The sequence below is a fragment of the Pipistrellus kuhlii genome, unplaced genomic scaffold (assembly GCF_014108245.1).
Source record: "Pipistrellus kuhlii isolate mPipKuh1 unplaced genomic scaffold, mPipKuh1.p scaffold_m20_p_10, whole genome shotgun sequence".
Taxonomy (NCBI): Eukaryota; Metazoa; Chordata; class Mammalia; order Chiroptera; family Vespertilionidae; genus Pipistrellus; species Pipistrellus kuhlii.
Window position 1 is genome coordinate 48,334,266 of NW_023425405.1, and position 27,512 is coordinate 48,361,777.

The following is a 27,512-nucleotide window of genomic DNA, read 5'->3' on the forward strand; positions in this document are numbered from 1 at the left end:
TGTTTCTAACTCTCTATCCCTTTCCCTTCCTCTCTGTAAAAAAAATAAAAATCAATAAAACATATTTTTTTAAAAAGAAAGATAAATGCCAGATGATTTCACTTATATGTGGAGAGGGGTTGTGGAGATGAGTGAAAAAGGTGAAGGAATTAGAAATACAAACTGGTAGTCATAGAATAGCCAAAGGGATGTAAAGTCCAGCATGAAGTATATAGTCAATAATATTGTAATAACTATATATGGTGTCAGATGGGCACTGCATTTATTAGAATTATCACTTAAGTTATATAAATGTTTAATCATGGGGCTGTACACCTGAAACCAATATAATATTGTACATTAACTATAATTTAAAAATTAAATTAAAAAAAAAAAAAAGCTGCAGAGCCTGCCCCATGTGGTTCAGTGCTTGAGCATCAACCTGTGAACCAGGAGGTCACAAGTTCAATTCCAGCCAAGGGTGAATGCCCAGGTTGCGGGCTCAAACCCCAGTGAGGGACATACAGGAGGCAGATCGATAATTCTCTCTCATCATTGATGTCTCCCCCTCTCTGAAATCAATAAAAAAAAAATGTAGCCGAAACTGGTTTGGCTCAGTGGATAGAGCGTCGGCCTGAGGACTCAAGGGTCCTGGGTTCGATTCCAGTCAAGGACATGTACCTTGGTTGAGGGTCCATCTCCAGTAGGGGGCGTGCAGGAGGCAGCTGATCAACGATTCTAACTCTATCCCTCTTCCTTCCCCTCTGTAAGAAATCAATAAAATATATATATATTTAAAAGTATTTTAAAAATAAAATGAAGAAATAAACCAAAAGGAAGGCATAGGATCAAAAAGAACAGGACTCAACTAAAGTGAAAGAAATTCCCAGAATGTCAGCTAAAGGAAGTCCCAAGATGACAACTCTGCAGCAGGCCTAAGAGGAAATAATCCAGACTAAAGCCGGAAGGACAGCTACAAAAAGGATGGATAACAACAGAACAAATGGAACTGGTAAGTATATCTGACAGACATGACCATGGGGAAAATTACACTGAGAAGCATTTTATAAAGCTGCTGAAGGGTACAGAAAGACTTTTCTAGACAAAACTAAGCAAATGAAAAAATTAGGCATTAAAAACAAAAGGTTACACAAGAAAATGAAATTATAATAAACTATCTCTGCAGTAACAAATATTTGGTCATAATGATGAAAACTCTGAATATGAATTTACCCTAAAATTGTGGAATAACAATATTAGAAAGATGAGGAATAGCCTAGTTTTTAAAACCTTTGAACATCTATCCCTTTAAAATCACTAACATTTACTTACCGCCAATTATTCCATTCTAAGAAAAGCCTCTATTTTCTTAAAGTTAAATCCTATAACTACACTTTCAAGTAAAAAATTCAGTAAAATATTCTGGTTTTGCCTTGGGATATATCACATGGTCATTCTAAAAAAAAAAAAAAAAAAAGCCAATAAATGCAAAGCAAAAACTAACAAAAATTAGATGATCTATGTAAGTTTTGTTGTTGTTTTTTTCCGAAAATAAAGAAAAGGAACGGTTCTTGAATGTGTGTGTCATCCTTGCACAGGGACCATGCTAATCTTCTCAGTATTGTTCCAATTTTAGTATATGTGCTGCCTGAACTAATCTTACAAGTTTTGTTGGTTACTGGAATAAGATAAGACATTTTGTTATCTAATACGCTTGTTCTGTTGTTTGTTACACTATAATTCTGAATGTTGGATACCTTCAGTACATGTCCCACCTTTACTTCCACATTTACTGATTCAGTAAGTTATTCAATCTTACATGGGCTGTGAACTCTTCAGCAGATTACCTCTGTAAGCACCAAAGCCTGGTTATTTTGTTTAAAAAATTTAAAATGTTCTGCACATTTTTTATAAGAAATTTAACTTTTACTTAATAACTTAGGCTGTCATGCAAGACAGCTGCAATACTATGACAGACGCCTTAGGTGGGTAAAGCATCAATCCATATACTAAGGGGGCCTATGCTTTCATAATTCTCTTGTTTATCAGTCTTAACTCTCAATGATCCTTCCTGTATCTGAACTGACCCCTTTTAATTTGTTATGGAGGTTAACAAAAACCAATTATCATGCTTCTGACTCAAATAACGTTTACTAAATGCCCTACCAATAATACAAATAATTTGTTAGAATTGTAGCCAATGAAGTTCCTACTAAAGACTTGAAGAAAACAGTTCTAATAAAATAAAGGAGTTTAATTGCTTAATGAAATTGAGAGGCTAAATCTTTTGGATTTTTGTTTTTTGAAGGATCTATTCCTTGTTTCAGTGTCTTAATACCTAACTTACGGTTCTGATTCAGATTGTTCAATTAGTGAGCTATGGGATAACTGAGAGGGTTCACTAAACTATCTTACGTGCTATCCAGGTGAACTATCCAAGTTAGGTAACACTAAAAAATAGGAATATGTATCTAAAATAAAATACCTGGTTACTCATTCACTAAGATTTTCACAAAAAGCCCAGAGAAATAAGAACTGTATTACATAATAGGACTTTTATATTTGCAATTATAACTATACTAGAGGCCCAGCGCCTAACATTAGTGCAGTGTGTGTGTGTGTGTGTGAGAAATAGAGAGAGAGAGAGAGAGAGAGAGAGAGAGAGAGAGAGAGAGAGAGAGAGAACTGTCATGCACTGTGAGGGCATGGGCCCAGCCCAGCCTATGCCCTCTCGCAGTCCAGGAGCAGGTCTAAGCCAGCAGGCAGACATCCGCAAAGGGTCCTTAGTACTGAGGCCACTGGGCTCGCCAGCCATGAGCCCAGCTTCTGGCTGAGCAGTGCTCCCCTGTGGGAGTGCACTGACCACCAAGGGGCAGCTCCTGTGATGAGTGCCTGCCTTCTGGCGGTCAGTGCACATCATAGCGACCAGTCACTCTGCTGTCCGGCTGATTTGAATATTAGGTTTTATTATATAGGATTGAATGCATGTATGAAATCTTGCTATTTCAATAATACTGTTGCTTAAGAATCTTCTTAATTGATTAAAACAACACCTTAATTCAGTATATCAGAGCTATAGAAGGATATAAGCATTTCCCAAATTAAGGGAAATATTTTCACCATTAAATTTACCATCAAGATACTGAAAAGCAATCCTCTTTGATTTTTAGTTTTCTTTCCTCAATAAAATAGCTCTGTTAAAAAAAAAAAAAAACTGCCTGTTTGAGCGGTTACAGTTCAATTCTGGGTCAGGGCATATGCCTGGGTTGCCGGCTCAATCCTCAGCATGTGGTGTGCAAGAAGCAGCCAATTAGTGATTCTCTCTCATCATTGATTTTTTTTTTCTTCTCTCTCTCTCTCTCCTCCCTTCTTCTCTGAAATAAAGAAAAAATATTTTTTTTAAATGAAAATCTTAAACATGTTAATATGTATGTAGTCACTAATCCAAAAAAACTCAATAGGTCATGGAAAAACATCTTTCCCACATCTTAATGTAAAGGTATCATTGCTTATATTCTGACTTAATTAGATAAGCTGTAGCCTTCAAATAGAGGATTCTAAATGTAATTTTAAAGTCTAGAAAATTTTTTCTTTTAACAGCCATTTCACTTTAAGGGCCATTTTAAAGTCAGAATTGTTGAAGAATGCTTACTTATTTTCAGCCATTCTAATACAACTGACAACGGTATACTCAGATTCACTTCCTCATTCAAAGAACTTTAGGACAGTTGACACACAGCAATGCACAGACTTCAGGCACTTATAACTTATAAATGTAACCATTAAGAAAACAAAGTAGCTTTAAAATACTAACCAGCTAAAATTCCAGACGTAAAGTAGTATAAAAACTACTTTCCCAGAAGCAACATTCTCCAAAGCTGAGATCTTTACTTTGTGCAGGAGTACCAGATGGCGATGGCTTATATGTCAAAGCTTTATGACAGGCAAAGACACCAAGAAAGAAGTAACTGTTGCTACCTACTCATTCACAGAATTTTTAAAATCGGTGAAAACGGCCATTCTAATTCAAATATACAGAGAATTCTTCATGATGTAAGCTACCATCAGATCAACCCTGTGTGACAATTCATTTTTCTTTTCCGAAGCAAAAATACTTTGACACTACTCTGTTATCAACGCACAGGTATGCACTTTCAGCTTCTGATCACATAAAGATCCGATTTCCAACCAGTCTCCATGCGGTGCCATTCACTGTCAGATCCTTGAGTATCAACAGCTGAATAGGCAGAACCCTCTGTTGTTGTTTTTTTAAAAGAAATGCTTCCTGAAAAGAAGATGGCTAAGCTACATTTTAAAACTGTCTGAGAAAAGGCGTGTAAGGATTTGCCTTTTTCGGATGCTAACACACTTTTGCAGCCACTTAGCTCTGGCCCCAAAAACGTGAACGCTCCTGATGGTACCATTCGCTGCAGAAAAGGAAGAAGAAGGGGGGGAAAAAAGGCTGCAAAAGCTTTCTGAAGGATGGTATTTCAAACAGGAACACTCCAAACACTCCAGCCTATGGAGCGGAAAGAAGAGGGGAGGGAGGGGGGTACCTTACGAAACAGCAGCACCCTCCGGGGCCCCGCACGCCACCTCATTTCCCTAATAGGGATGGAAAGCTCGGGCCTCGGGTAGCTCCCGGCTGACGCCAATGCCCTCCACACCCCCTTTTTTTTTTTTCCTGACAGCATTTTCTGGCGCCAGAGCCTGGTCACAAAGATGAATTCCAGGGGATCAAGTCTTAAGAATCAATCGGGCGCTTTTTATTTTATTTTTTTGTCATTATTATTATTATTATTATTATTATTATTTTTGCAAGCAACAAACCCTTCAGGGAGATCCCGTTTCCCTCTCCCCTTTCTCTCTCCCCGTAGCCCAACACTCCAGGGCGGGCGGGTCTTCTAGATGGGACTCCACAAACCCTTCGGCGCGGTAACGGACAGGCAGACACGATACAGACAACACGAGTTTCGGCCATTCCCACCCCGCACCCCGCACCCCCCCCCCCACCCCTCCCCGGGACCGAAATTGCAGGCTCCATTTCCTGTCCCCGGGAGGGCTGCAGCCCCGGCCGCGGGGAACCGGGCGGGCGCACGCGGCCGGGGCGCCCTCCCCTCCCCTCCCTCCCTCTCCTCCCCTCCCCCGCCGGCGCCGGGCACCCACCTCGCGGCGGCAGCAGCTTCACCTCCCCGTTCTCCTCCCGGGCGGCCCCGCAGGCCTCGCCCGCCCCGCCGAGGCCGTGCCGCCGCCTCTCCTTCTCCCGCTTCTCCTTGGTCCGGCGCGGCTTGGCGGCGGCGGCGGCCGGCGGGGGCGGCGCCGGGGGCACCAGCAGTTTGCGCGGCGCCGGCTGAGACGAGGAAGCGGAGGCTGCGGACGGGACGGCCGAGCCGGCGGAGAAAGGGAAACTGTTGCGAGCGGCGGACGGGGAGGGCGCGGCGGCGGCGGCCAGAGCGGCGAAGCTCCACGGCGCGGGGCTGCCGTAGCTCTGAGGCGGAGGAGCCGCCACCGGCGGCTGCAGCTGCTGCCTGCCGTTCCCGCCGCCGCTGCCCCCTTCTCCGTTCAGTCTCCGCGGCGCCTTCTTCTCCTCGGTCCGGACCTTCTTGGCGGACAGGGGGCCCGGCGGGTCCCGGCAGGCGGTCTGCAGCTTGCCAAACGGTTCTTTCCCCGAGACGGGGGGGACGGCGGCGGCGGTGGCGGCGGCGGCGGCAGCGGCAGCGGCAGCGCCGTGCGCTGGGCTCGGCGGTTCCGCCATTTTGCGCTCCTGTTGTATTTACTCTCCTCGGCTCCGGGCGCGGGGCAGGGGCGGGGCCCGCCGCGAGGGGCTGTGTGGGCGGGGCCTCCTGCCACCGGCCTGGCCCGTCATTGGGCGAGCCTCCCTGATGGATCCCTCTGAAAGCCTATGAAAGGCGCGAATCTCGACCCGAGGGGGCGGGGTCGCCGAGTGGACCGGCTTTGGAGGTCACCACTCGGCGGGACGCGTCTCGCTGCCCGGAGAGCGGCGCGGGGGCTTCCTCCCACGGTCGCCGGCGGGAGCTCCGGGTGCAGGGAGTTTTCCGGGGAGAACCCCCAACTCCGGAACCCCGAAATCGGCCCGGGCCCTGATCGCGCTATAGTCTCGGCCTCGATGACTTGGTCACATCACTTTCTCTTCGTCGTTCCCTCGGCTCCTCCGGGTCCCTTCGCGCCCAGAAAGCCGGGTTTCGCAGACGCTCGGCTCCAAAGGAGAACATTTTTACTTCGGTTTTGGCCGTAGTCGATGGATAGATGGGAGGTGCTAAAAGTCACTTGGTGTTTTTTGAAAAGATTTGTTAACTGCGGCTTAAAGATCGTGCACTCTTGAAAGTTTGAGGGAAATAGAACTTCCTGCACATGCAAGCCTGGAACTTTGGGATTACTTCTGAGCTTAAAGGTAAGCGTCTCCGTAGGGGGTGGGGGGGGGGGAATGTTCTCACTTTTGTGATTGCATCCTTGAAGAGTTTAATTTTATCATAACTATTGTAACACAGACTCGCTATGAAAAAATCCGTTAGCAATATAGATGTTTGGAAAGCAAGGTGGTTTGTGGGTTGTTTTTTTTCCATTGTGTTTTAGCGTTCAGTCAGCATCCTGCGTGTTGGAAGTGTGCGCTTTGGTTTCTAGTTTAGAAGATAAGGAATTTGGGGGGGATGGGTGTACAGTCATAAGGTTGCACCCAACACTAGGTAGGAGCACGATTTTCAGTGAGCTCTAAGGTCTCCCATGAGACCAGAAGTCAGAGGAATAGACTGTAAAAATAAAATAGTCAAATCAGGAAATGACCAGTCGAAGGTGTTTTTTTTTTAGTCCTAGAAAGGGAGACCTAAATTGCCTACAGTTTTCTGGAAAACAGTTCAAAGTCACTATCCAGGATTGCCAATACTTACTTGTGACTTAATAAAGTTGGATTTTTGAGCCCTCCTCCCCACCATTTGTTTTTTCTATTTTTTAGAATACATTGGAGTAAAAAATGTAATACTAGTTTATAGAATTGTTTTTATAGGTGCCTCCAAATTTTAAAATGAAAGTATTTACTTACATTAATACATAATAATGAAAGCAAGTGGAAACTGTAGCTGGAATTGACCGGCAGCTGGTGTCTTCATGAAAAGTAGCCTTGGTGGAAGAGAGGGCAGAGAGGGTGGAGCTGGAAATCATCTGCTGCTGACTAGCTTTGTGACTACAGTCAGGATGCTTCAGATTATCAGAATCTGTTTCGTTAAGTGAATAAATTTGATTGCATGATCACTTAGGTCCCTTTAAAACTTTAAACTTATGCCTTCTGTATTCAAGAAACTTATCAAAATCACACTGAAACCATTACAATTAAAATAGCTTCTTAATTGTTGACCTTCCACATATAGAAAAGTGTCTCATATGCATTAATGTAGTGCCTGTAAACTTGTACCATTTATCCCCTGATCTCCCACACCGACGTCTGGAAATCTGACTATATAAGGCTCCAGCTAAAATAAACTGTCATCTGTGTGCTGTGTTACTCCTTACACTACACTGTTTTAAATTTGCAGAGCCTGGGCTAGAAAGTCTGTGGCAGCTCACATACCATATGTCCAAATATTTAAGTTATAAATCAAGCTGAGAAACTATTTTTATAAAAACTATTCTACTTTGCTACCTTGACAAATCTGCTTAAATAATCCTGAAGGTAAAATTTTCAGACTTTGAGAGATGGACTGACCCATTCTCTTCCCATTCCTAGCTGCTTCACGTGCCACACCAAAAGGGATCATAAATGAATGCAATCAACATGTCCAAGCTTAGGTCCACGCTCCTCACCCCCTGCAAATAGTGATGTGTAATCAACAACTAGGTCTGGCCTCAGATCTAGCCAGTCTAAAAGAGGAGTGCGGGCGCCCCAGCTGGTTTGGCTCAGTGGGTAGAGTGTTGGCCTGGGGATTGAAGGGTTTCAGGTTCAATTCCAGTCAAGGGCACATGCCCAGGATGAGGGCTTGATCCCCAGTAGGGGGTGTGCAGGAGGCAGCCAGCCGATCAATGATTTTCTCTCTCTTCCTTCCTCTCTGAAATCAATGAAAATATATAAAAAAGAGGAGTGCAGGTGACCTCATAGACACCTTGCCCTTTGCAATAAAAGGAGGGTCCTTATCTAGATCTAACAGGAGCACTATTATGAAACATACCCAGTTATCTCTTCTCTCCATGTGTTCAGCCATTCCCTTTCAACTAGATCATTACTAACAATATTGAACTAGGAGAGAATTCCCACCATCATCAATTCCTACTGGCTTCATCTCTGCTAGCACTAAAACCATCCACTTCTCTTCATCTCCCCTGGAAGACTATACTAGACTTTCCTGGTCTCGTTGTAAGTATTCTAATTTTCTCAAATCTGTTCTCTATTTTACCCAGAATGCACTTTTTCTTTTTCTTAACCACTTTTTATTGATTTCAGATAGGAAGGGAGAGAAAGAAAGAGATAGAAACATCAATGAGAGAGATCATTGATCAGCTGCCTCCTGCACGCCACCTTTGGGGGATCGAATCTGCAACCCGAGCATGTGCCCTTGACTAGAATCGAACCTGGGATCCTTCAGTCTGTAAGCCGATGCTCTATCCACTGGGCCAAACCAGTTAGGACCAGAATGCTCTTTTCAAAACCTAAATCTGATCATATCACTTTTCCCTGCTTCAGACCTGTCAATGGCTTTCATTGCTCTTAGGCTAAAGAACAAAATCCTTAATATGACTATAAGACCCATCATGATCTAGCCCCTTCCTCTTTCGTGTCAAAAGAAAAGGTCTTTAAAATTAAGGGGGGGTGGGGGTGGGGCCAAAATGATAATAATAAATGAAAAAAGGGGGAAGAAAAAAATTAGAGGAAAGAGATAGAGAAACTTTTTATGATTGTTTGGATAACAAACAATTATGTAATGACCATAACAGAAGCAGATATCATGAATAACTCCTATATTTCTAACTTGCATAACTTGATGTACAGTGATACCATTTACTGAGCAAGGAAACACAGAAGAATGACATGTTTGGGATACTCTTTGGCCTTGGTCCTGGCGATCATAAGGTGCTTGTGAGACCTCACATCCTTTGGATACGGGTGCAAGCCAAGGCTCACTTCTTAGAGAAGCCTCCTGTCTCTTCCCTATCAAGACTAGATTCCTGACCTGTTATGACTCAGTTGATTGAACATTGACCCATGAACCAAGAAGTCATTAGTTTGATTATCAGCAAGGGAACATACCCAGGTTGCAGACTGATCCCTAGTGGGGGGCATGCAGGAGGCAGCTGATCAATGTTTCTCTCATTGATGTTTCTCTCTCTCCCTCTCTCTTCCTCTCTCTCTAAAATCAATAAAAACATTCTTTAAAATAATAAACTATTAAAAGACTAGATTCCTTTCTTTGATAGTTGGCTTATGTTTAGCTCATCTACCCTCCAGCCATTATTTTAACTGACATCAGTTAAATGCTAATAGCCCATCTAATATTTTTGCCTCAGTGTTCTTTTTAGACCTGCATTTCCATTCAGTTTCATCCACAAACTCCAATGGATCCTTCTTGATCTTTTTCATTACTCTTTAATCTCTGAAATTCTAAAATACAGTGTTTGAATATTCATCTTTCTCACTCCTGGACACCATACCATGCTCTTGCCCTTTGACCTCAAGATAGCTCCTAGACTCCAGGTCTTTTTTTCCCACCTAATTATGGTTGCCAGATAAGATACAGGACACGCAATTAAATTTGAATTTCAGATTAACAATGAAAAAAAAATTTGTGTAAACATGAGCCATATATTATTTGGAATATATATATATATATATATATATATATAATACCTTCCTTTTATATATATTCATTCTATATATATATATATATATATATAGAGAGAGAGAGAGAGAGAGAGAGAGAGAGAGAGAGAGAGAGAGAAAAGGAAGGTATTCTTTATCTGAAATTCTAATTTAACTGAATGTTCCTTTTTTTCCCTGATAACTCTGGCAACCCTACACTGATTCATCCTTCTATACTTTCTTCCCTATCCAACCTGGAACCTGAGGTACATAATTTGTTCTAAACATTTGCCAGCACCTCAATTCCTCACACTCTGATTCTCTTCATCTCTGTGCTGCTAAACCTCACCCTCAGGTCACCACCTCTGCCTTCTCTCCTATATCCAGGCTGGTAAGCATCTCTCCATTTAATTATTGGAGATTCTTAGGGCTGTGTCACTGCTCTTTTTTTTACTCTGCATACTTCTGTGTGATATTATACATCACAGGGTCATCTGATACGTCATGAATGCTGACAGTTCCCATCTTTCCTGCCTTGACCTTCTGCCTGATTCCTGACTTGTCCAGATGCCAAGTGGACGTCATCACCTGTATAGCTACAGACACCTCAGACTTTATAGCACCCATTCCCACCCTCCCATGTATCAGTCTCCTGCATTGCTTATCCACATTATCAATTCAAGTGACAAATCTGGATGGGACTCCTCTTTGACTTCTCTTTTCCCTTCACCTCCTCGTTCCTGCACTCTCTATTTCTAGTCAGTTTCTCTTCTCCATTACCACTGCTGCTGCTTGCTTTCAGGCCTCAGGTCAACTTGGATTATGTCAATGATTCCCTTCCTAACTGGGTCTGTCTGCCTCCAGTCTTCCATCTTCTACTTGTAAGTATCTAGATTTTTTTAATGAGAAGTTTCTTAAGAAACTGTGCAAGCCAAATAAACATCTGTGGTCTGATAACCCAATCTGTCTCTCCTCCCTTCCACTCTAAAAAAAAATCAATGGAAGAGTATCCTCAAGTGAGGATTAACAAAATAAAAGAAAAATGTTTCTTCTTACAGAATGCTCACCCCTCTCGAACCTCTGGCACTATCCTGAGGGAATAGCTTCTTTTCATGGAGGCTGCCTGTAGTTATGGGCAGTGACCAGCAGAGTTGATCCAGTCTAGGGACTGGGAGAGAAGTGTTATGGATTGCTCAGCGGATAATTCATGGAACATGAAGACAACACTTTTTTCCAACATATACTAAAAATAGACTTGTGTGTATCTGCAAGTCTGATAGTTTTATAACATTGATTAGTATGTCAGTTCTCAATGAATGATGATTTACTAACCTCACAGAGTAGCCTGTTCCACTTTTGTATTGCCCTAGTTGTTAGGAAGGTATTTCTTTCACTTAACCAAACATTTCCTCTTCTGATTCCCACTCATTGTAAACCATTTTACTAGGACATCAGCAAGTAAGGCCAATCTTTTTGTTGGAATTTTAAGATTTAATTTAATTTAATTTGGGATGGCTTGCCTACGTTTTTAAAATATGTATTTTTTTAAAAATTGATTTCAGAGAGGATAGGGGGAGGAAAGAGAGAGAGAAACATCAATAATGAGAATCATTAATCAGCTGCCTCCTGCATGCCCCCCAGTAGGGTTGGAGACAAAAACCTTGTCACGTGCTTTGACCAGGAATTGAACCGTGACCTCTTGGTTCTTAGGTCATTGCTCAACCACTGAGCCATGCCAGCCGGGCTGCCTGGGCTACTTTTAATCGTTTTATCTGTTTCAAGAGAAAGTGAAGCAGTAGACAAAGTGCCCCAAGTGAAGCAAGGTTTTGTTTTAAGATTTGCCAGTCACTGCATCCTTAATAATGAGGCTACTCAGTCTGCACCTGCATAACTGCCACAATTATTCTCCTAGATCTTAAAAGAATCCCAGCTTCCAGATGGGCAGGCCTGTGCTGGAATAATAATAATAATAATAATAATAATAATAACAACAACAACAACAACAACAACCACCACCAAATAATTAAAAGCCAGATGACTGTCCTATTTCCTCCATCCCCATTCCTAAACCATCTTATATTACTGGTAAAATAGTGTCAAGATTTTCCCCTTGAATTCTAGGATACCCATCTCAATACCTTACTCTTGGTATGACCTGGTGTTTCCCATTCCTGAGATATCCCAGGTTCTACAGAAAGGAGTGGCTGTCCCTTTGGCCTCATTACCCCTCTCCCCATATTCTGTGCTGCACTGTCCCCTGTCCTCTTTGTTCAGTACCTAGTCCAGCACCAATTCTGTAATCCAGAAGCGGACTCTCTCAATCATGGGCTGCTCTCTGTCATTCTCTTCATGTTTTAGTTTTATACCTTTTTGAAAATAAATTCCTTTATCATCATCATAATGAGCTCCTTGGGGAAGAAGAGATAACTAGGCACAATTGGTCAGCCAACTTGAACCAGAAACAGTGATTATAACTCCTAGAGTCAGGTTTACTAACATGTTAAAGAAATTTGGACCCTAACTGGTTTGACTCAGTGGATAGTGTCAGCCTGTGGACTGAAAGGTCCCAGGTTCAATTCCGGTCAAGGGCATGTACCTTGGTTGCGGGCACATCCCCAGTAGGGGGTATGCAGGAGGCAACTGATTAATGTTTCTCTCTCATCGATGTTTGTCTCTATCACTCTCCCTTCCTCTCTGTAAAAAATCAATAAAATATATATATTTTTTTATATTGGGAAACAGAAAAGTAAAAAATCTGTAATTGTACCACGTTAACACAAATACATTTATTTATTTGCACATTTATTTAATATGCATTCAATAAACAAACTAGTAAGGAAATTTTAGCAAGATAGAAATAATCACATAATGTTTTGGTATATTTTTATTGAATCCTAATGTTAGTTTTTTTAAATGCATTGCAATTACACTGTCTATTCAGTCTTATCTCCTTTATTTTATTTTTTAACTTATAGCACAGTAGGAGTGACAAAAGGAGGCAAAGCCACCATTCCCCGCAGAAAAAGTAAAGGGTAGTGTCTTACAAATTTCATAGCCTCAGGCTTCTATTCAAGGTCTATAATTTTTGCCTTGCCTGGTTTCTGCTCTCTTTGTAGCTACAATCATATTTTAAATATAACTGAGTCATACTCCAGCAGTGTTTTCAGCTATTTTTTAAAGTATGTTTTTATTGGTTTCAGGGAAAGGAAAGGAAAGGAAAGAAAAGGGGGGAAAGATAGAAACATCAATGAAAGAGAAACATTCATCTGTGGCCTCCTGCACACCTCCTACTGGGGACCGAGCCACAGTCTGGCATGTGCTCTGAAGAGGAATCAAACCATGACCTCCTGGTTCGTGGGACAATGCTCAGCCAACAGCCACACCAGCCAGGCTCCAGGAATTCCTTTTTCTTTTTTCTTTTTTTATAATGCAGTCGTTTTTAGTATATTTACAAAGTTTCACAACGTCACCACAATCTAATTTTAGAACATTTTCATCACCCCAGAAAGAAACCGCAAATCCATTAGCAATCTCTATTTCTCTTTGTCTTCTGCCAGCCCAGCTCAATCATTAATCTACTTTTTGTTTCCATAGGTTTGTCTTTATCACTGTTTGTAGTGGGGACAGGTACAGATGGGGAGAAAAGTGAGCTCTCATCTGGAAATGAGCTGCTACTTCTGGTCTCTGCTTGTCTTCTGTCTCCAAAATTTGAAGTTAAAATTTGTTACTTTGAAATTTTCTTCCAAAAATTCCCATCTGATCCCCAAAAGATATTGAGATATGATATCTATAAACATAGATACCTAAATTTTTATCTTATTTCATATCTTTAATCCTATTTCTTGTGAATGAGTAACCCTAGTACACATATACACATACTAGTACATGCCTACCTTGACTGAGATATTTCAAAGCCTTGTCTGAACTTAAAATAAGGGCACCATGCCTCAAACACTTTCCCCTAATTCTCTAATTCCTAGGTTTTTCAGATCAGGCTGCTATACCTGTATCTTGCTGATGGTAGATAAGATAGCCATAATATTAGGTAACAGTGAATGTCAGGAGACTAGATTGAACCATGGGGAATGGCTTAGTGAAAACACCCCTCTCTACCATGTGCACAACTAGAATTGAACATGGGGAGAGGAAGAAGGGTGGGAGGTCAGTATGGGAAGTCTCTTTCGTGGGTACTTTTTCCAACCAGAGCATCTTGGCCACCCTAGCTTCCCCTCCCCCCTCAGGAGTGATCCTTTGTGATGTCTGAGCAGCCCATAGCCACCATTGGCTGTGGGGAGTGCCCTGATGACAAAACAAAGCTAAAGAGGTGTGACTCCTCATTGCCCTGGGGAGGGGTATATATACAGAGGACAGGACCCCTGGGGTAAAAAATTGAGAGCTTAAACATGGCAAAGGTGACCAAGAAATCATGGGAGCGAAAATCCACTAGCACCAGGCGGTGGAAGAAGAAGAAGACCCGCTCTCAACCTAAATCAAGACGTAATAACAAGGTCAGATGATCCTACATACCCAAGAACCTCTTTCTCCTCCTCTTTTATATCCCCTACCCGCCACCCTCCCCAGATAATCCTGCCTCTGCCTGGCACAAACCTCCTCCTTAGTTCCTCCTTCCTACCTATCCCCATTTTCTTCTTCCAGCCCAAACCCTCTAGGCTGACCTTGTTGCCTTACCAGGTTCTGAAGATATACAAGAAGATAAAAAGACCATTTCACATGACCTCAAGGAAAAAATACTCTCCTAAAGTTAAAACTACTTCCAGAAGGCGGAAGAGAGAGAGAAGGGCCAACAGATTTCAGCCATAAGCAGCCAGGCCACGCCGTAAGCAGCCAGGCCAAGCCCAGCAACCCTATAAAGAGATACCACTTGAAGATAAGATCCCTGCCGACAGTACCTGCAGAGCAAGCTTCGGAGACCTCAGACAAATCTGCTGCATCTAAGTCCTGGCTGCTGAGAAATGGCCAACTGCATAGGGACTTACTCAGACACTACTGTGGAATGGTGGTTATTAAAATCAACAAGGTGTGAGAAACCCCTCCAAAGATAAAATAAAAATAGGCTCTCTGCCAGAAATGGTGTTGCATTAGTGTTTGAGATTGACTCTCAAAATAGATAGTGAAATAACAGCAACTCAGAATCTTTGCTGTAAAGCAAATCCCTGTTCCCCCACATCCCCAAGAGGAGAAAATGTATGTGCAGCTTCCTAGGGCGGGAAAATACCCTTCCGCCAGATGCCCCAACTGTAGAGGACCAACTTAATAATTTCTTTACTTTGTGCTCAACACCCAATTTGAGTGTGAGTGAAATCAGCAGAACATAGCACTGCCCATGTACACTCTAATAGGCTCCAAGGCAGTAGAGAAGGGAAAAGGGAGAAAGATGTCCCCAGGAGGTTCTGACTTTCTCAGTCATGATGCAGAACTGAGCTGCTCCAGTCCTGTGGGTGTGATTTAGTTGGAAATTGAAGGCCCTAGAACTTCATAGACTCCCTCATCCTCTGTTGACCTCGAGGTGAGTTGTAATAAAGGACAGAGCAGCACCAGGCCCAGTCACAAGGAGAGGATAATCTTGTGGCTACATCACAAGCAGAGATACTCATCTCTGGTCTGATTCTGCCCAGCCTCCCCAGTCTCACCTTCCCCATCAATTATCCCTTCCATTTGAAGCAAGGGTTGGGAACTTCTTTTCTGCCCAGAGCCATTTGGATATAACATCATCCATGGGCCATACAAAATTATTAACTTAAAAATTATATAGCCTATTATTTTTTTTTAATTAGCCTGCTATATTTGGTCAAACATTTACTTAACTTATCCCTAATGCCTTGGCAAGGCCAGACCAAATGATTTTGAGACCCTGATACGGCCCATGGGCTGGATGTTCCGCACACCTGCTGTAAGGGCTCAGTTCCCAGCAGAGGCGGAAATGGTTCGAATTACAGTATTCATAGGTTAGAACAGTGATCCTCAAAAAGTGTGTGTCTCACCCCGCTGGTGTGGCTCAGTGGTTGAGCGGTGAACTATGAACCAGAAGGCCGTGGTTTGATTCCCTGTTGGGGCACATGCCAGGGTTGTGGGCTCCATCCCCACTGTGGGGCATATAGGAAGCAGCCAATGGATGGTTCCCTCTCATCATTGATGTTTCTTTCTCTATCCCACCTCTCCCTCCCTCTCTGAAATCAATATATATATATATATATATATATATATATATATATTATTATTATTATTTTTTTTTTTGTGACTCTCCAAGAGAATTTGAAGCACCGTGCACCTTCCTAATTTTAAATTCGGCATCTTAAATTTTTTCATCATGAATTTAAATAGTTACTGAGAATGTAATTTCTTTTGTTTGTTTGTTAATCCTCACCTGAGGATATTTTTCCATTGACTTTTAGAGAGAGTAGAAGGGGGAGGGAGAGACAGAAACATCAGTGTGAGAGACTCAAATCGATTGAATGTCTCCTGGCATGCGCCCCAGCCAGGACTGGGGAACTTGCAACCAAGGTATGTGCCCTTGACTGGAATTGAACCCAGAACCCTTCAGTCCTCAGGCCGACACTCTATTCACTGAGCTAAATACTTAGGATGCCAATTTCTTATTGTAAATATTGATATTTAAAATAAAACATTTTTTTAAATTTACAGTTCAGTATATATTTTTGATCAGATGAATTTCATTCCACTTTGCTATGAAATTAAATGAGAGGTGCCACAAGACCGGGTTATTACTTTGCCTTGCATTTTTCTCAAAAACTGAATCTGCTCAAGCAATTGAACAAGCACATGATTGAGACTCAATTCTTTGCCATGCTGTATGAATGAGATGATTTCTTCTGTATATTTTTAAAGGCTGCTGTTATCTGACATAGGTAGGCTTAAACTATAGGATGAGTGCCAGTCTGAACTCTGTGTGCCTACAGAACACATTAGCCTCAAACTTCACCCAGCAGAGGAGCGGATAGAACCAAGGGTATATGGTTGTTTATAGGGTTCACTTACAAATCAGATGTTTGTATCATCTTTTGTGAACACGAATCTCCTGACCATTTTTTTGCTAGTGGAAAATAGAACAAAATGTATTTATGTAGATTTGCTGAAATTTAAAATGTTCATGGCCAAAACCGGTTTGGCTCAATGGATAGAGCGATGGCCTGTGGACTGAAGGGTCCCAGGTTCGATTCCAGTCGAGGGCATATGCCTTGGTTGCAGGTACATCCCCAGTGGGGGGGGAGGGGGGTGCGAGAGGCAGCTGATCAATGTTTCTCTCTCATCGGTGTTTCTGGCTCTCTGTCCTTCTCCCTTCCTCTCTGTAAAAAAAATCAATAAAATATATTTTAAAAAATAAAATAATATGTTCATGGCATAACATTGAAAACAGTGTCCCCTATGTCCATCTTTGGCTCTTTTATCTTTTTAGTGAATTTAAAACAGGTCTCTATAAAGATAGATCCACAGGAAATTGATAGCATTAGTTGCCTCTGAGAAGGGGAACTGAGTGGGACAAACCTTTTGTATCGATTGGCTTTAAGCCATCTGAATGCATTGCATATTCAATTTTTTATAACAACTTGATGGGATCTAAAGTTGTGCAAAGTTTTACAGGACGGAACCCTTTAACTGCTGGAATCTGATGCTGTCTCCATGTAGACTGTCAGAATTAAGCTGAATTGTAGGACACCCAGCTGTTGGGTGAGAATTGCTTGGTGTGGGGAAGACACACACATATTGTAATTGGTATCAGAATCATAGGAAACAAATGGATGCTGAGTTTAGGTGCTAACAGAAAGGAAACAAGAACACTTTGTTAGAATATCTGCATCTAAGTTAAAAACAAATTATCAGGCTAATAGGAAAGCTTTAAAGTAAAAGAAAGTGGTCAAACTCTGGTTTCATCTTTCTCCTTCAGCATTTAAGCAGTAAAGAGTGTAAACTACAGATTTGGTCGGTATGTTCAGTGGTTACAGCATTGGCCGGAGCACCAAAGGCTTATAGGTTCAAGTCCCAGTCAAGAGCACATACTTGGGTTGCAGGTTTGATCCCCAGTGTGCAAACGCTGTGTCTCTCTCTCACATAGTTCTCTCTCTCTCCTTCCCTTCCACTCTTTCTTAAAAAAATCAATGGAAAAAATACCCATTTTTGTGAGGATTAACAACAAAAAAAAAGTGCAAACTAGAGAATAAATGTTTGTCTACATACTTTGCCCAAAGGAGAATATACTTCAGAAAGGTAACTATGTTCATTGGGAAAAGGGATATAATATTTAATAGTTCAGGACAGTCCTGGAAAGAATCTTCTATCTCACGGAAGGAATTCCTGATGAATCCCAAGAGGCCAGGAAAGCTGCTCACAATGCTGCCTCCCCTCTCACACACAGACAAATCACTCTTATTCAGGAGACAGAGACACTATCAGAGCTACTTTCTATTCTCACCTGGGTCCAAAGAAGGCACCCAAATACATACTTTTTTCTTAAAAACATACTTCATACTTGATCTGATGATTTCTGTTTTTTAAATGCAATCCATCAAATGCTTTTTCTATTTCCTAAGTTATTTCTATTTAAGTACAAAACAGTTTGTTTTAATAATCATATGCAGAATTCCAGAGATAGACAGCTCCATTTGTCAATTTGTTTTAGGTCTTTTAGTTTGTTTTCACAACACTTACCGTATTTTTCAGACCGTAAGACGCACCGGACCATAAGACGCACCAGTTTTTAGAGAAGGGAAATGAAGAAAAAAAGATTCTGAAACAAATAGTGTCCTAAAATATTTTATGTGCATTAAAACCCAACATCACAGTCATAAACACATGTAATCAACCCTGTAAACGGCAGCATTTAGAACCATTTTAGAGCCGGGCAAGCACACAGAGACCACACAGAGCTGGGCAAGTAAAAAAACTTTTTTTTTAAAGTATATGTGTAGGCTATATTTGGACCATAAGACGCAGGGACTTTTTCCCCCCACTTCTGGGGGGGAAAAAGTGCGTCTTATGGTCTGAAAAATACGGTAGTTTCTATTTCCATTGCTCTGTTGTTGTTTTTTTGTTTTGTTTTGTGCTCTTAATCTCCCATGATTTAACTTTAATTTAAACCTCAGACTTGGGAACCATCTCTTCACATCCTTGTAGTTAATTGTTCATCTACCTGAATGTCTTGCATTTGACTGAACATGCCCAGTTCTTTTAACAGTGTCTCATAGGTCTAATTTCATAGACCTTTAATCAGTTGCTCTTCTCCTCTGAACATTCTCCAAGTTATTTCTCTTTATATAGGATGGCATGTAAAATTAAATATAGTTTGTTCCAACTGAAGCCTGACCAATGCCAAAAAAAATAAGCGCTTCTCTTCTTTTTTCACACATATGTCTTACTACAATCCTGTAAAGTATTTATCTTATTTCAACATAGAGACTCATCCAACTTAGCATCAACCATAATTATTGGATCGCACTTGGCTTTGTTTCAGCTATGCTGTCTTAGCTAGTATTTCCACGTGTTTGTTGCAATTCAGCAGCCTATTAAAATTAAAGGTTAAGCCCATAAAAGAATTTCCTTCATATATTTTTCTTTTGAAGATTGTTCTAAGAACAATTGGTATAAATAAGAACTTAGAGCTTGGGGGTCTCCAGAACTAAAGCTTGAATGATTCAGAGTACTTTTGTGATATGAGCTGGAAAGGATGCAAATGGTTAGATACCAGGAGAGACTGCAAAAACTGTGAAATAAGCAGGCTGCCTTTGTTTCAGCTTGTCAGAGCTCACTTGCAAGCAATTTCCGCTAACTTAAGCAAAGGGGAGTTTATTGGAAAGATGTCAGATGATTTTCAGGCTGGATAACCATGCTTGGACATCAGCAAACACCAAGAACGCTCCAAAAAGCAGAATCTCAGCAATGCTCTACAGAGGAAGAGCATTAGCACCCACTTGTTGGAACTGCTCCTTAGTCATTCAGAATTTAAACCTTAGGCACTGGGGAAATGGGGAATCCTAAAAGCGATAAGGATTGAGGGACAACACACGCCCTTCAGAACACTGCAGTCTAGGAAGGAAAGAAAAGAGATACACAAATAATAAAATATAAAACCAAGTGTTGATCATGCTATAAGAAGAAATATTCAAAAAGCCGACTTCTGAGTTGTCTCATAGTTACAGAGAAAATAGACATTCCCAATAACACTCAGTGTACATATGGTTGTTGGAAAAGTGCTTTAACCTATCTTTGACAACCTCTTATTCAACTTCTCCTCCCCTCAGGTTATTTCCAGTCTGGTAAACGATAGTGAAAAGCAGCATGGCTTTACAAAGGGCACTCTTAGGGCTTAGGAAAGTCTCACTTTCAAATAACTCATTTTTTTTTTTTGGATGTCCTCTCATTCAGCACTTGCGCCTTCAGTGAAATAATACATTGGTGTGTCACATTTTGATAAGAAATGATCACAAGTAATTATTCAGTGTATTATTAAAAGGTAACTAAGAAAAACAATAATTCAATGTGGTGACAAACACAGAACTCCCTGCCTGCCAGCTATAATTTTACCCCTTTCTCAGGAAATCACATTGGAATGCTAAATAGGTATTTGTATCTGTACATGTACACACACAAATAATTCAACAAGGAAGTATGAATACTCCGAAGTCTTAGTTGTCTGTGCCACATTAGGTGTCCTATTATTATGGTAAAATACCCATTACAGAATTTACAATTTTAACCATTTTTAAGTGTACAGTTTAGCGACACCAAGTACATTAACATTTTTGTACAGCCATCACTACCATTCACCTCCCAAACTTTTTCATCACCCGAAACAACCTTCCTATTTTATCAATTTTATTATACATCCCTTGAGAGAACTTGAGATGCTTTCAAAGGCTGAAAACAGGAGAATTCCTATTCTCTACCTATCAATAGTTTTCTACTTGTTCAGTTTCATGTCCACTACCTACTAGTATATAGGAAGAATGACTTTGTAGACATGTTATTTTATTTGCTTTTTTGCATTATAGAATTTTTAAAATATATATTTTTATTGATTTCAGAGAGGGAGGAGGAGAGAAACGATGAGAATCATTAATTACTTGCCTCCTGCACGACCCCTACTGGGGATTGAGCCCACAACCCAGGCATGTACACTGACTAGGAATCAACCATGACCTCTTAGTTCATAAGTCGACACTCAGCTACAGAGCCAAGCCAACCAGGCTTCATTATGGATTCTTAATTTGGAAGAGTTTTAGACTGTCAAATTTTCAAAACAACTTGGGAGACCAACTTGGGAGTTTTTTCTTTCATTTTTAAGTACAGTAAAAAAAAAAAAAAAATGTATTCATCACCACTGTTCACAAAAAAGACATCTAAATAAATATAATCATATTTATGTCATAAAGACATATAAAAAGGAGATTTGCCTTTATAAAAATGTTGGTCACTGCATGTTTATTTTTCTGAATGTACCAGTGACTGGTGGAAACCAGGACATAGAGAAACAGCGTTCTGAGAAAGAGCAAATGGATTATTCTTTAAAAATATATTTTATTGACTTTTTTACAGAGAGGGAGAGTGATAGCCAGAAACATCGATGAGAAATAGCTGCTCCCTGCCCATCCCGATATGCCGGCAACCAAGGCACATGTCCTTGATCGGAATCGAACCTGGGAACCTTCAGTCTGCAGGCCGATGCTCTATCGGATATGTGTCAAACACAAGGCCCGTGGGCCAAATCCGTCCCGCCAGGCCTTGCAATGTGGCCCGCACCGCGCTGTCATCACTGCACTCCGCTGCGTTTCCATCACAATGACAGTTTATGACTGTTCAGTAAACCATTCGGCCCGCGATTTAGGCTGGATTTTAGATTTTGGCCCCTTCTCTGATTGAGTTCGACACCCCTACGCTATCCACTGAGCCAAACCGGTTAGGACGCAGATTAATCATTTGGTCTCAGTTAACAACCTTCCACCAATATTCAATGCCTCTGATGCTCATTTGGGAGGGGTATTTTCTCTAGGTCACACTTTTACAGCTGTCATCACCGGCCTGTTTGAAAGTCTTGTGTGGGCCTACATAGCATACATTTCTTTAGTGAGATAGCAGCGCCCACTGTAGCAGAAGATTGCTTGCACATTTAACCTTTTATAGCTTATGTCATAAAATTTCTCCACAAACCCATTGTAAGTATAAAATAAATACAAGGTGACTTTATGGTTTTTAAATCGATTTTCCCTATTTCTGGATTTTCACCTAGGTAAGCTTCCATTGTGATCTCTAACAGGAAAATTGATAAATTTGAAATTATTTATTTTGCTCTCTATACAGGCACAATTGAAAACTAATTTGTCTCTCATTCTCCTGTACAGACAATATATATTTTTTACATCTCATAATGGTCCTTAAGATGTGTGATGGCTTGATGAACTTGTGCTGAATAGGAAATGCCCTTACAGGCCAAGGAAGTATCAAAGAAAATTATCACCTTAAAAAGGTAATTTTAGCCCTTGCTGGTTTGGCTCAATGCATAGAGTGTGGATCTCTGGACTAAAGGGTCCCAGGTTCGATTCTGGTCAAGAGCACATGTCTGGGTTGAGGGCTCGATCCCTAGTGGGGAGTCTGCAGGAGGCAGCCAATCAATGATTCTCATCATTAATGTTTCTATCACTCTCTCCCTTTTCCTTCCTCTCTGAAATTAATAATATATATACATTTTTTTTAAAAAGGTAAACAATTAACATTTTATGCCATCTAATCTCCACAAATGCATCTTGATTTTCATCAAGTTTTCTGATCTAAAGAAGTGGTACCTTTAATAGCACAAATCATTTGAGAGGAAGGGGAAGGGGGTCAGAAAAATTTATTTTTCTTTTATGATTAAAGCAGCTAGATTTCAGATCGAGTCTCTTACTACAATTGATGCCATTTATACTCCATGCAGCCCTTCCCTAGAACTTTACCAATACATACTATAGACTAATTTATTTCCTAATGCATTTTATGGCATTTGGAAGCCCTCCAGTGGCCAAATGCTATACCTAAAAAAAAAAATCTATTATGCGGAAGTGTCCTTGACTGGGAGTAGAAACTGGGACCTTTTGGTGCGTGGGCCTACACTTTTACCACTGAGCAGTATCCCTTTTTAAAATGTTTCTATTGATTGGAGGGAGAATCGCTGATGTGAGAGGAAACATCCATCCCTTGGTTGCCTCCAGGATGCACCTGCTTAACCAACAGAGCCACACCAGCCAGGGCTTGAGGCATCCTTCTTGATGGCGTGCTTTATAGTGAAGGGGGTGGGTGCTTCCCCATTCAGGAGTGAATTCCTGATCATGGCAGCAGTCCAGTTCCATAGCATGAATTTGTGAGGCATTCCTGAAGCTGTTTACAACCCTAACAATCATTTGTAATATACCATGTAATAAATTCCCTTTGGCTTAAATTACTTAAAGGTAGCTTTTGTCCTCTGCATTAAACCCTGATCAAGACATCTCCTTTAAGAAAAATTATTGTCGCCGAGACCGGTTTGGCTCAGTGGACAGAGCGTCGGCCTGCGGACTGAAGGGTCCCGGGTTCGATTCCCATCAAGGGCATGTACCTTGGTTGCGGGCACATCCCCAGTAGGGGGTGTGCAAGAGGCAGCTGATCGGTGTCTCTCTCATCGATGTTTCTGGCTCTCTATCCCTCTCTCTTCCTCTCTGTAAAAAAATCAATAAAATATATATATTTTTTAAAATTATTGTCACACAACCACCATTCTGATTTGAAAATGGTGAATCTAGTTAACTTGTTAACAAGTTATGAGTATGTACTTAGATATTCTAGAAAAATAAACCCTATTTAAAACAAATCATTTAGTTATTTTGCATTCCTGTTGAATAAATTTTCTAAATAGAGACATAAGTACTTCTTAAACATTTAAAAAGTAATATCCGCCGAAACCGGTTTAGCTCAATGGATAGAACGTCGGCTTGGGGACTGAAGGGACCCGGGTTCGATTCCAGTCAAAGGCATGTACCTTGGTTGCAGGCATATCCCCAGTAGGGGGTGTGCAAGAGGCAACTGATTGATGACTCTCTCTCATTGATGTTTCTAACTCTCTATCTCCCTTCCTCTCTGTACAAAATCAATAAAATATATATTTTTTTAAAAAGTAATATCCATGTTAAGAAAAATTCATGTCTATTAGTAAAGACAATTTTATTGAAAGGTAGTTTAAATGCTGTCTTAACAGAATTTTAATTCAATAATATGGATTGTAAGGTATGAATCTTCAAAGTCTAGCAGAGATTATTTTTTAATTATATAAATGTTCAGTTAAAAAAAATGATACAGTAACCCATACACCTGTCACCTGAATTCTACAATGAACATTGTTATATTTGCTTTGTCACATATGTAACTATCTATGCATCCCTCCATACATTAATCCATTTACTTTCTGATACGTTTCAAAATATATTGCAAACAGGAGGCAGCTGATCAATGATTTCCTCTCATCGATGTTTCTCTCCCTCTCCCTTCCTCTCTGAAATCAATTATATATTTATAACATGTTATTATATACATACTTTAAATACAATGAGAAATGCTAAACTCAAATTTTACATGTAATACAGTAAATTAAATGCTTTTTCACATTTTAGTTTTAAAAGGTATTGGACCGAGACCAGTTTGGCTCAGTGGATAGAGCGTCGGCTTGGGGACTGAGGGGTCCCGGGTTCGATTCCGGTCAAGGGCATGTGCCTTGGTTGCGGGCATTTCCCCAGTGGGGGTGTGCAGGAGGCAGCTGATCGATGACTCTCTCTCATCAATGTTTCTAACTCTGTATCTCTCTCCCTCTCTGTACAAAATCAATAAAATATATTTTTAAAAAAAGAAGGTATTGGGAATATTCTAATAGATTACATGTAAGTAAATAAAGCAAAAATTTATAAAGCATAATTTGAAACACCCCAGATATATAGATCAGCTGTACATTTGTGTACTCATTTAACATAATTCTATTGAATTTTTAATGAGAAAAACATAATTTTGAGGGTGAGACTGGCAAAATGCATGAAAGGGGTGAAAAAGTACAAACTTCCAGTTCTAAAATAAATGTCATATGGATACAATGTACAGTATAGTGAATATAGGCAATAATACTGGATTGCATATTTGAAAGTTGCTACGAGTGGATCTCTAAAGTTCTCAATGCAAAACAAAATTGTAACTATGAAAAAAATTAAAAATTACTGGTAAAAAATTGTTGATTTTAAGGAGTAATATAGAACTTTAATATCTGACTATTTTGGAATAAATCTGTAATATGTTCTTGCTGAAACACTGGCAGGAGAATTCTTGTCACGAATGCTGTATGAGATCTTGGTAACAGTACACATGCTATGTTCTCTCTCAAATATAAAATGACTGGAATCTTTGGAATTCCCTTGCCCCACTAATTCAACAAAGCCCAGATTTGTTATAGTTTAGAACAGACATGTCTCTTTGAATTAACCAAGCATAGCTACTTGCCAACTGTTTAAATTGTTTACCATCTAAGTATTGGCCATTTACATCTTGTAAGATTTGTGCAACTTAAAGACAAATAAATAGCAGAGGAAACATTACTGCAAATCTGTTGAGCACAGTTTATATTCAAAACTAGATCTACTTTGCACCTTTTTTCTTAATCCTCACCCAAGGATATTTTTCCATTGATTCTTTTATAGAGAGTGAAAGAGAGAGGTCAGTTGCTTCACATACATACCCCAATTAGGGGTAAAAATCGGTAAATGTGTGCCCTGACCCACAACCTATTGGTGTATGAGTTGATGTTCCAGCCAACTGAGCCACCTAGCCAGGACTGATGTATACTAATTTTCATCCATGATGTCACAATTCAAACAAAGTTGGTACTTATGAATGAGAACTGTGGTCTAGGAATGTGAAAGAAACCCCCCAACAAAAGTTTCCCTTTTCTAACCTCACAAATGGTTTGGTGTTTTACTAGGATCTTAGTAAGCAGTAATGCCTAGCGCTGATTCAAGGATAAGTATTAAAATTATTGTATGGGGAGGGAGGGGCTATGGGGGAGGGAGGGAGGGGGGCAAAAAAAAAAAAAAAAAAAAAAAAAAAAATAAAAAAAGTAAAAAAAAAAAAAATAAAAAAAATAAAAAAAAAAAATAAAAAAAAAAAAAAAAAAAAAAAAAAATAAAAAAAATAAAAAAAAATAAAAATAAAAAAAAAAATTATTGTAAGTATTACAATTGCAAAGCCATGTGTTTGCAGATGCTCCCTCCTGTTTAATTAAAAGATTAAAAGGTAAGACTGAACCAGCAGATATTAAGTCTAATTTCCTCAGAATGAGGAATGAAAAACCAAGACAAGTAAGCACTGTAAAATTGATTTTTAATGGCAGGTCAAATATCCTGAAACATACATGTAGTTTGATAGTCTTCTAATCCCAGTTGAGTTCAAATATTAAAGTAACACACACAAGCTAAGAGAATTCAATATTGTTCCAAGGCACTTACTGAATCTCCATGACTAGATGAAAACAAGAACAATTAGGATGGACAATTAGACAGTATATAATATAAAAATAACTTTTTGCTTACAATTTACAAAATGTATTATTACAATCTTTGATTTCTGATAACCTGCAATGCTGGCTGCATGAATCCAGCAATTTTAAAATTCAGAAACTATTTTCTAAAACTTCAGGGCAAATAATTTACAAATAAAGTACACAAAGATTTAGACATGCAGAAATTTTACATCTTCTGTTAATAATATTTTATGACTGCAACTTTATCAAATTATATACCTACTTGCCCTGTACATATACAAAATAATGCATACATGATAAAACATTAGCAAAAGAGTAGTCCTTAAACTCAATTTATAATAAAAGTATTACTATATTAACAGTTCTACAAGCAGTGTGTAACAGGGTTAAGAGACATTAAGGCAATAATACTTGAAGTTAACAAAACAAAAAAAAAAACAACAAAAAACAAAACACCATATGTAATACTTCTTCCTAAGTGTAGTAAGGCAGGTAGATGGTCCTGGCAAAAAATGCAGAGGTCACAACCTACACTGCGGTTAGTCCCACATTTTAAAGAAGGAATACTATAAATCTGGCTTTCAGTGGCACTTGAATTTTCCAGTATAATTTAAAGTGGTTTTTGGCTCCCTGAATCATGTCCATTCTGAAGGTGGACCTCTTGGTCCTTTGGGTTTTCCACAGCGATTACCAAAACCTATAATCAAAACACCACAATAATTGTCAGTGTTCAGAAATATTTTTATACTGTATAAACCATGTCAAACATTCTTATCTTCTTGAACAAATAAATTTACACATGGGAATTAAGAATTTAAACTAAGCATAACTCTAAACACAAAATCGACTTCCAACTTGTTTTGGTAGTTAGTTCATTTAAGAAACTGAATAAATCATAGCACAATGTTTGATAAACTTTGCCGTAAGGACATCCTGCAACGATGGCAAATGATTTTTTCCTCATTCTTTGCCAGCATTAATGACATAATTCAAGTTCTATAATTACCAATATCGCCAAGACTGGTTTGGCTCAGTGGATAGAACATCAGCTTGTGGACTCAAGGGTCCCAGGTTCGATTCCGGTCAAAGGCATGTACCATGGTTGCAGGCACATCCCCAGTAGGGGGTGTGCAAGAGGCAGCTGATCGATGATTCTCTCTCATAGAAGTTTATTCT

At 40.1% G+C, this 27,512-nt stretch overlaps 2 protein-coding genes, 2 long non-coding RNA genes and 1 pseudogene across 25 annotated transcripts in view; 2 read left to right on the plus strand and 3 right to left on the minus strand.

The window, feature by feature from the left end:
• Positions 1 to 5,856, minus strand: part of RSBN1L (round spermatid basic protein 1 like) — a 42,132-nt gene extending 36,276 nt beyond the window's left edge. The window contains exon 1 of the mRNA XM_036429604.2: positions 5,146 to 5,856. Coding sequence (XP_036285497.1) covers positions 5,146 to 5,734 — 589 coding nt within the window. The 5' untranslated portion in view covers positions 5,735 to 5,856. The remainder of the gene's footprint in view (positions 1 to 5,145) is intronic.
• LOC118714375 lies at positions 736 to 27,338 on the plus strand. Its single transcript, XR_004986572.1, has 3 exons — positions 736 to 779; positions 10,820 to 10,825; positions 27,218 to 27,338. It is a non-coding gene; the product is annotated as an uncharacterized LOC118714375 (long non-coding RNA).
• LOC118714667 lies at positions 1,533 to 1,633 on the minus strand (annotated as a pseudogene).
• LOC118714374 lies at positions 13,223 to 14,523 on the plus strand. Its single transcript, XR_004986571.2, has 2 exons — positions 13,223 to 14,289; positions 14,474 to 14,523. It is a non-coding gene; the product is annotated as an uncharacterized LOC118714374 (long non-coding RNA).
• PTPN12 (protein tyrosine phosphatase non-receptor type 12) overlaps positions 26,160 to 27,512 on the minus strand; it is an 80,215-nt gene continuing 78,862 nt past the window's right edge. For 10 of the 22 annotated variants that reach the window (XR_004986564.2, XM_036429607.2, XM_045578518.1 and 7 more), the window contains one exon: positions 26,160 to 27,033. Coding sequence is in view for 13 of the 22 variants with exons in the window: in XM_036429607.2 (XP_036285500.1) it covers positions 26,972 to 27,033 (62 nt within the window). In the remaining 9 variants the exon portion in view is untranslated. Of the gene's footprint in view, positions 27,034 to 27,295; positions 27,351 to 27,512 lie in introns of those variants that run through there. The other 12 variants (XR_004986565.2, XR_006740993.1, XR_006740990.1 and 9 more) reach the window with 3 other exon arrangements.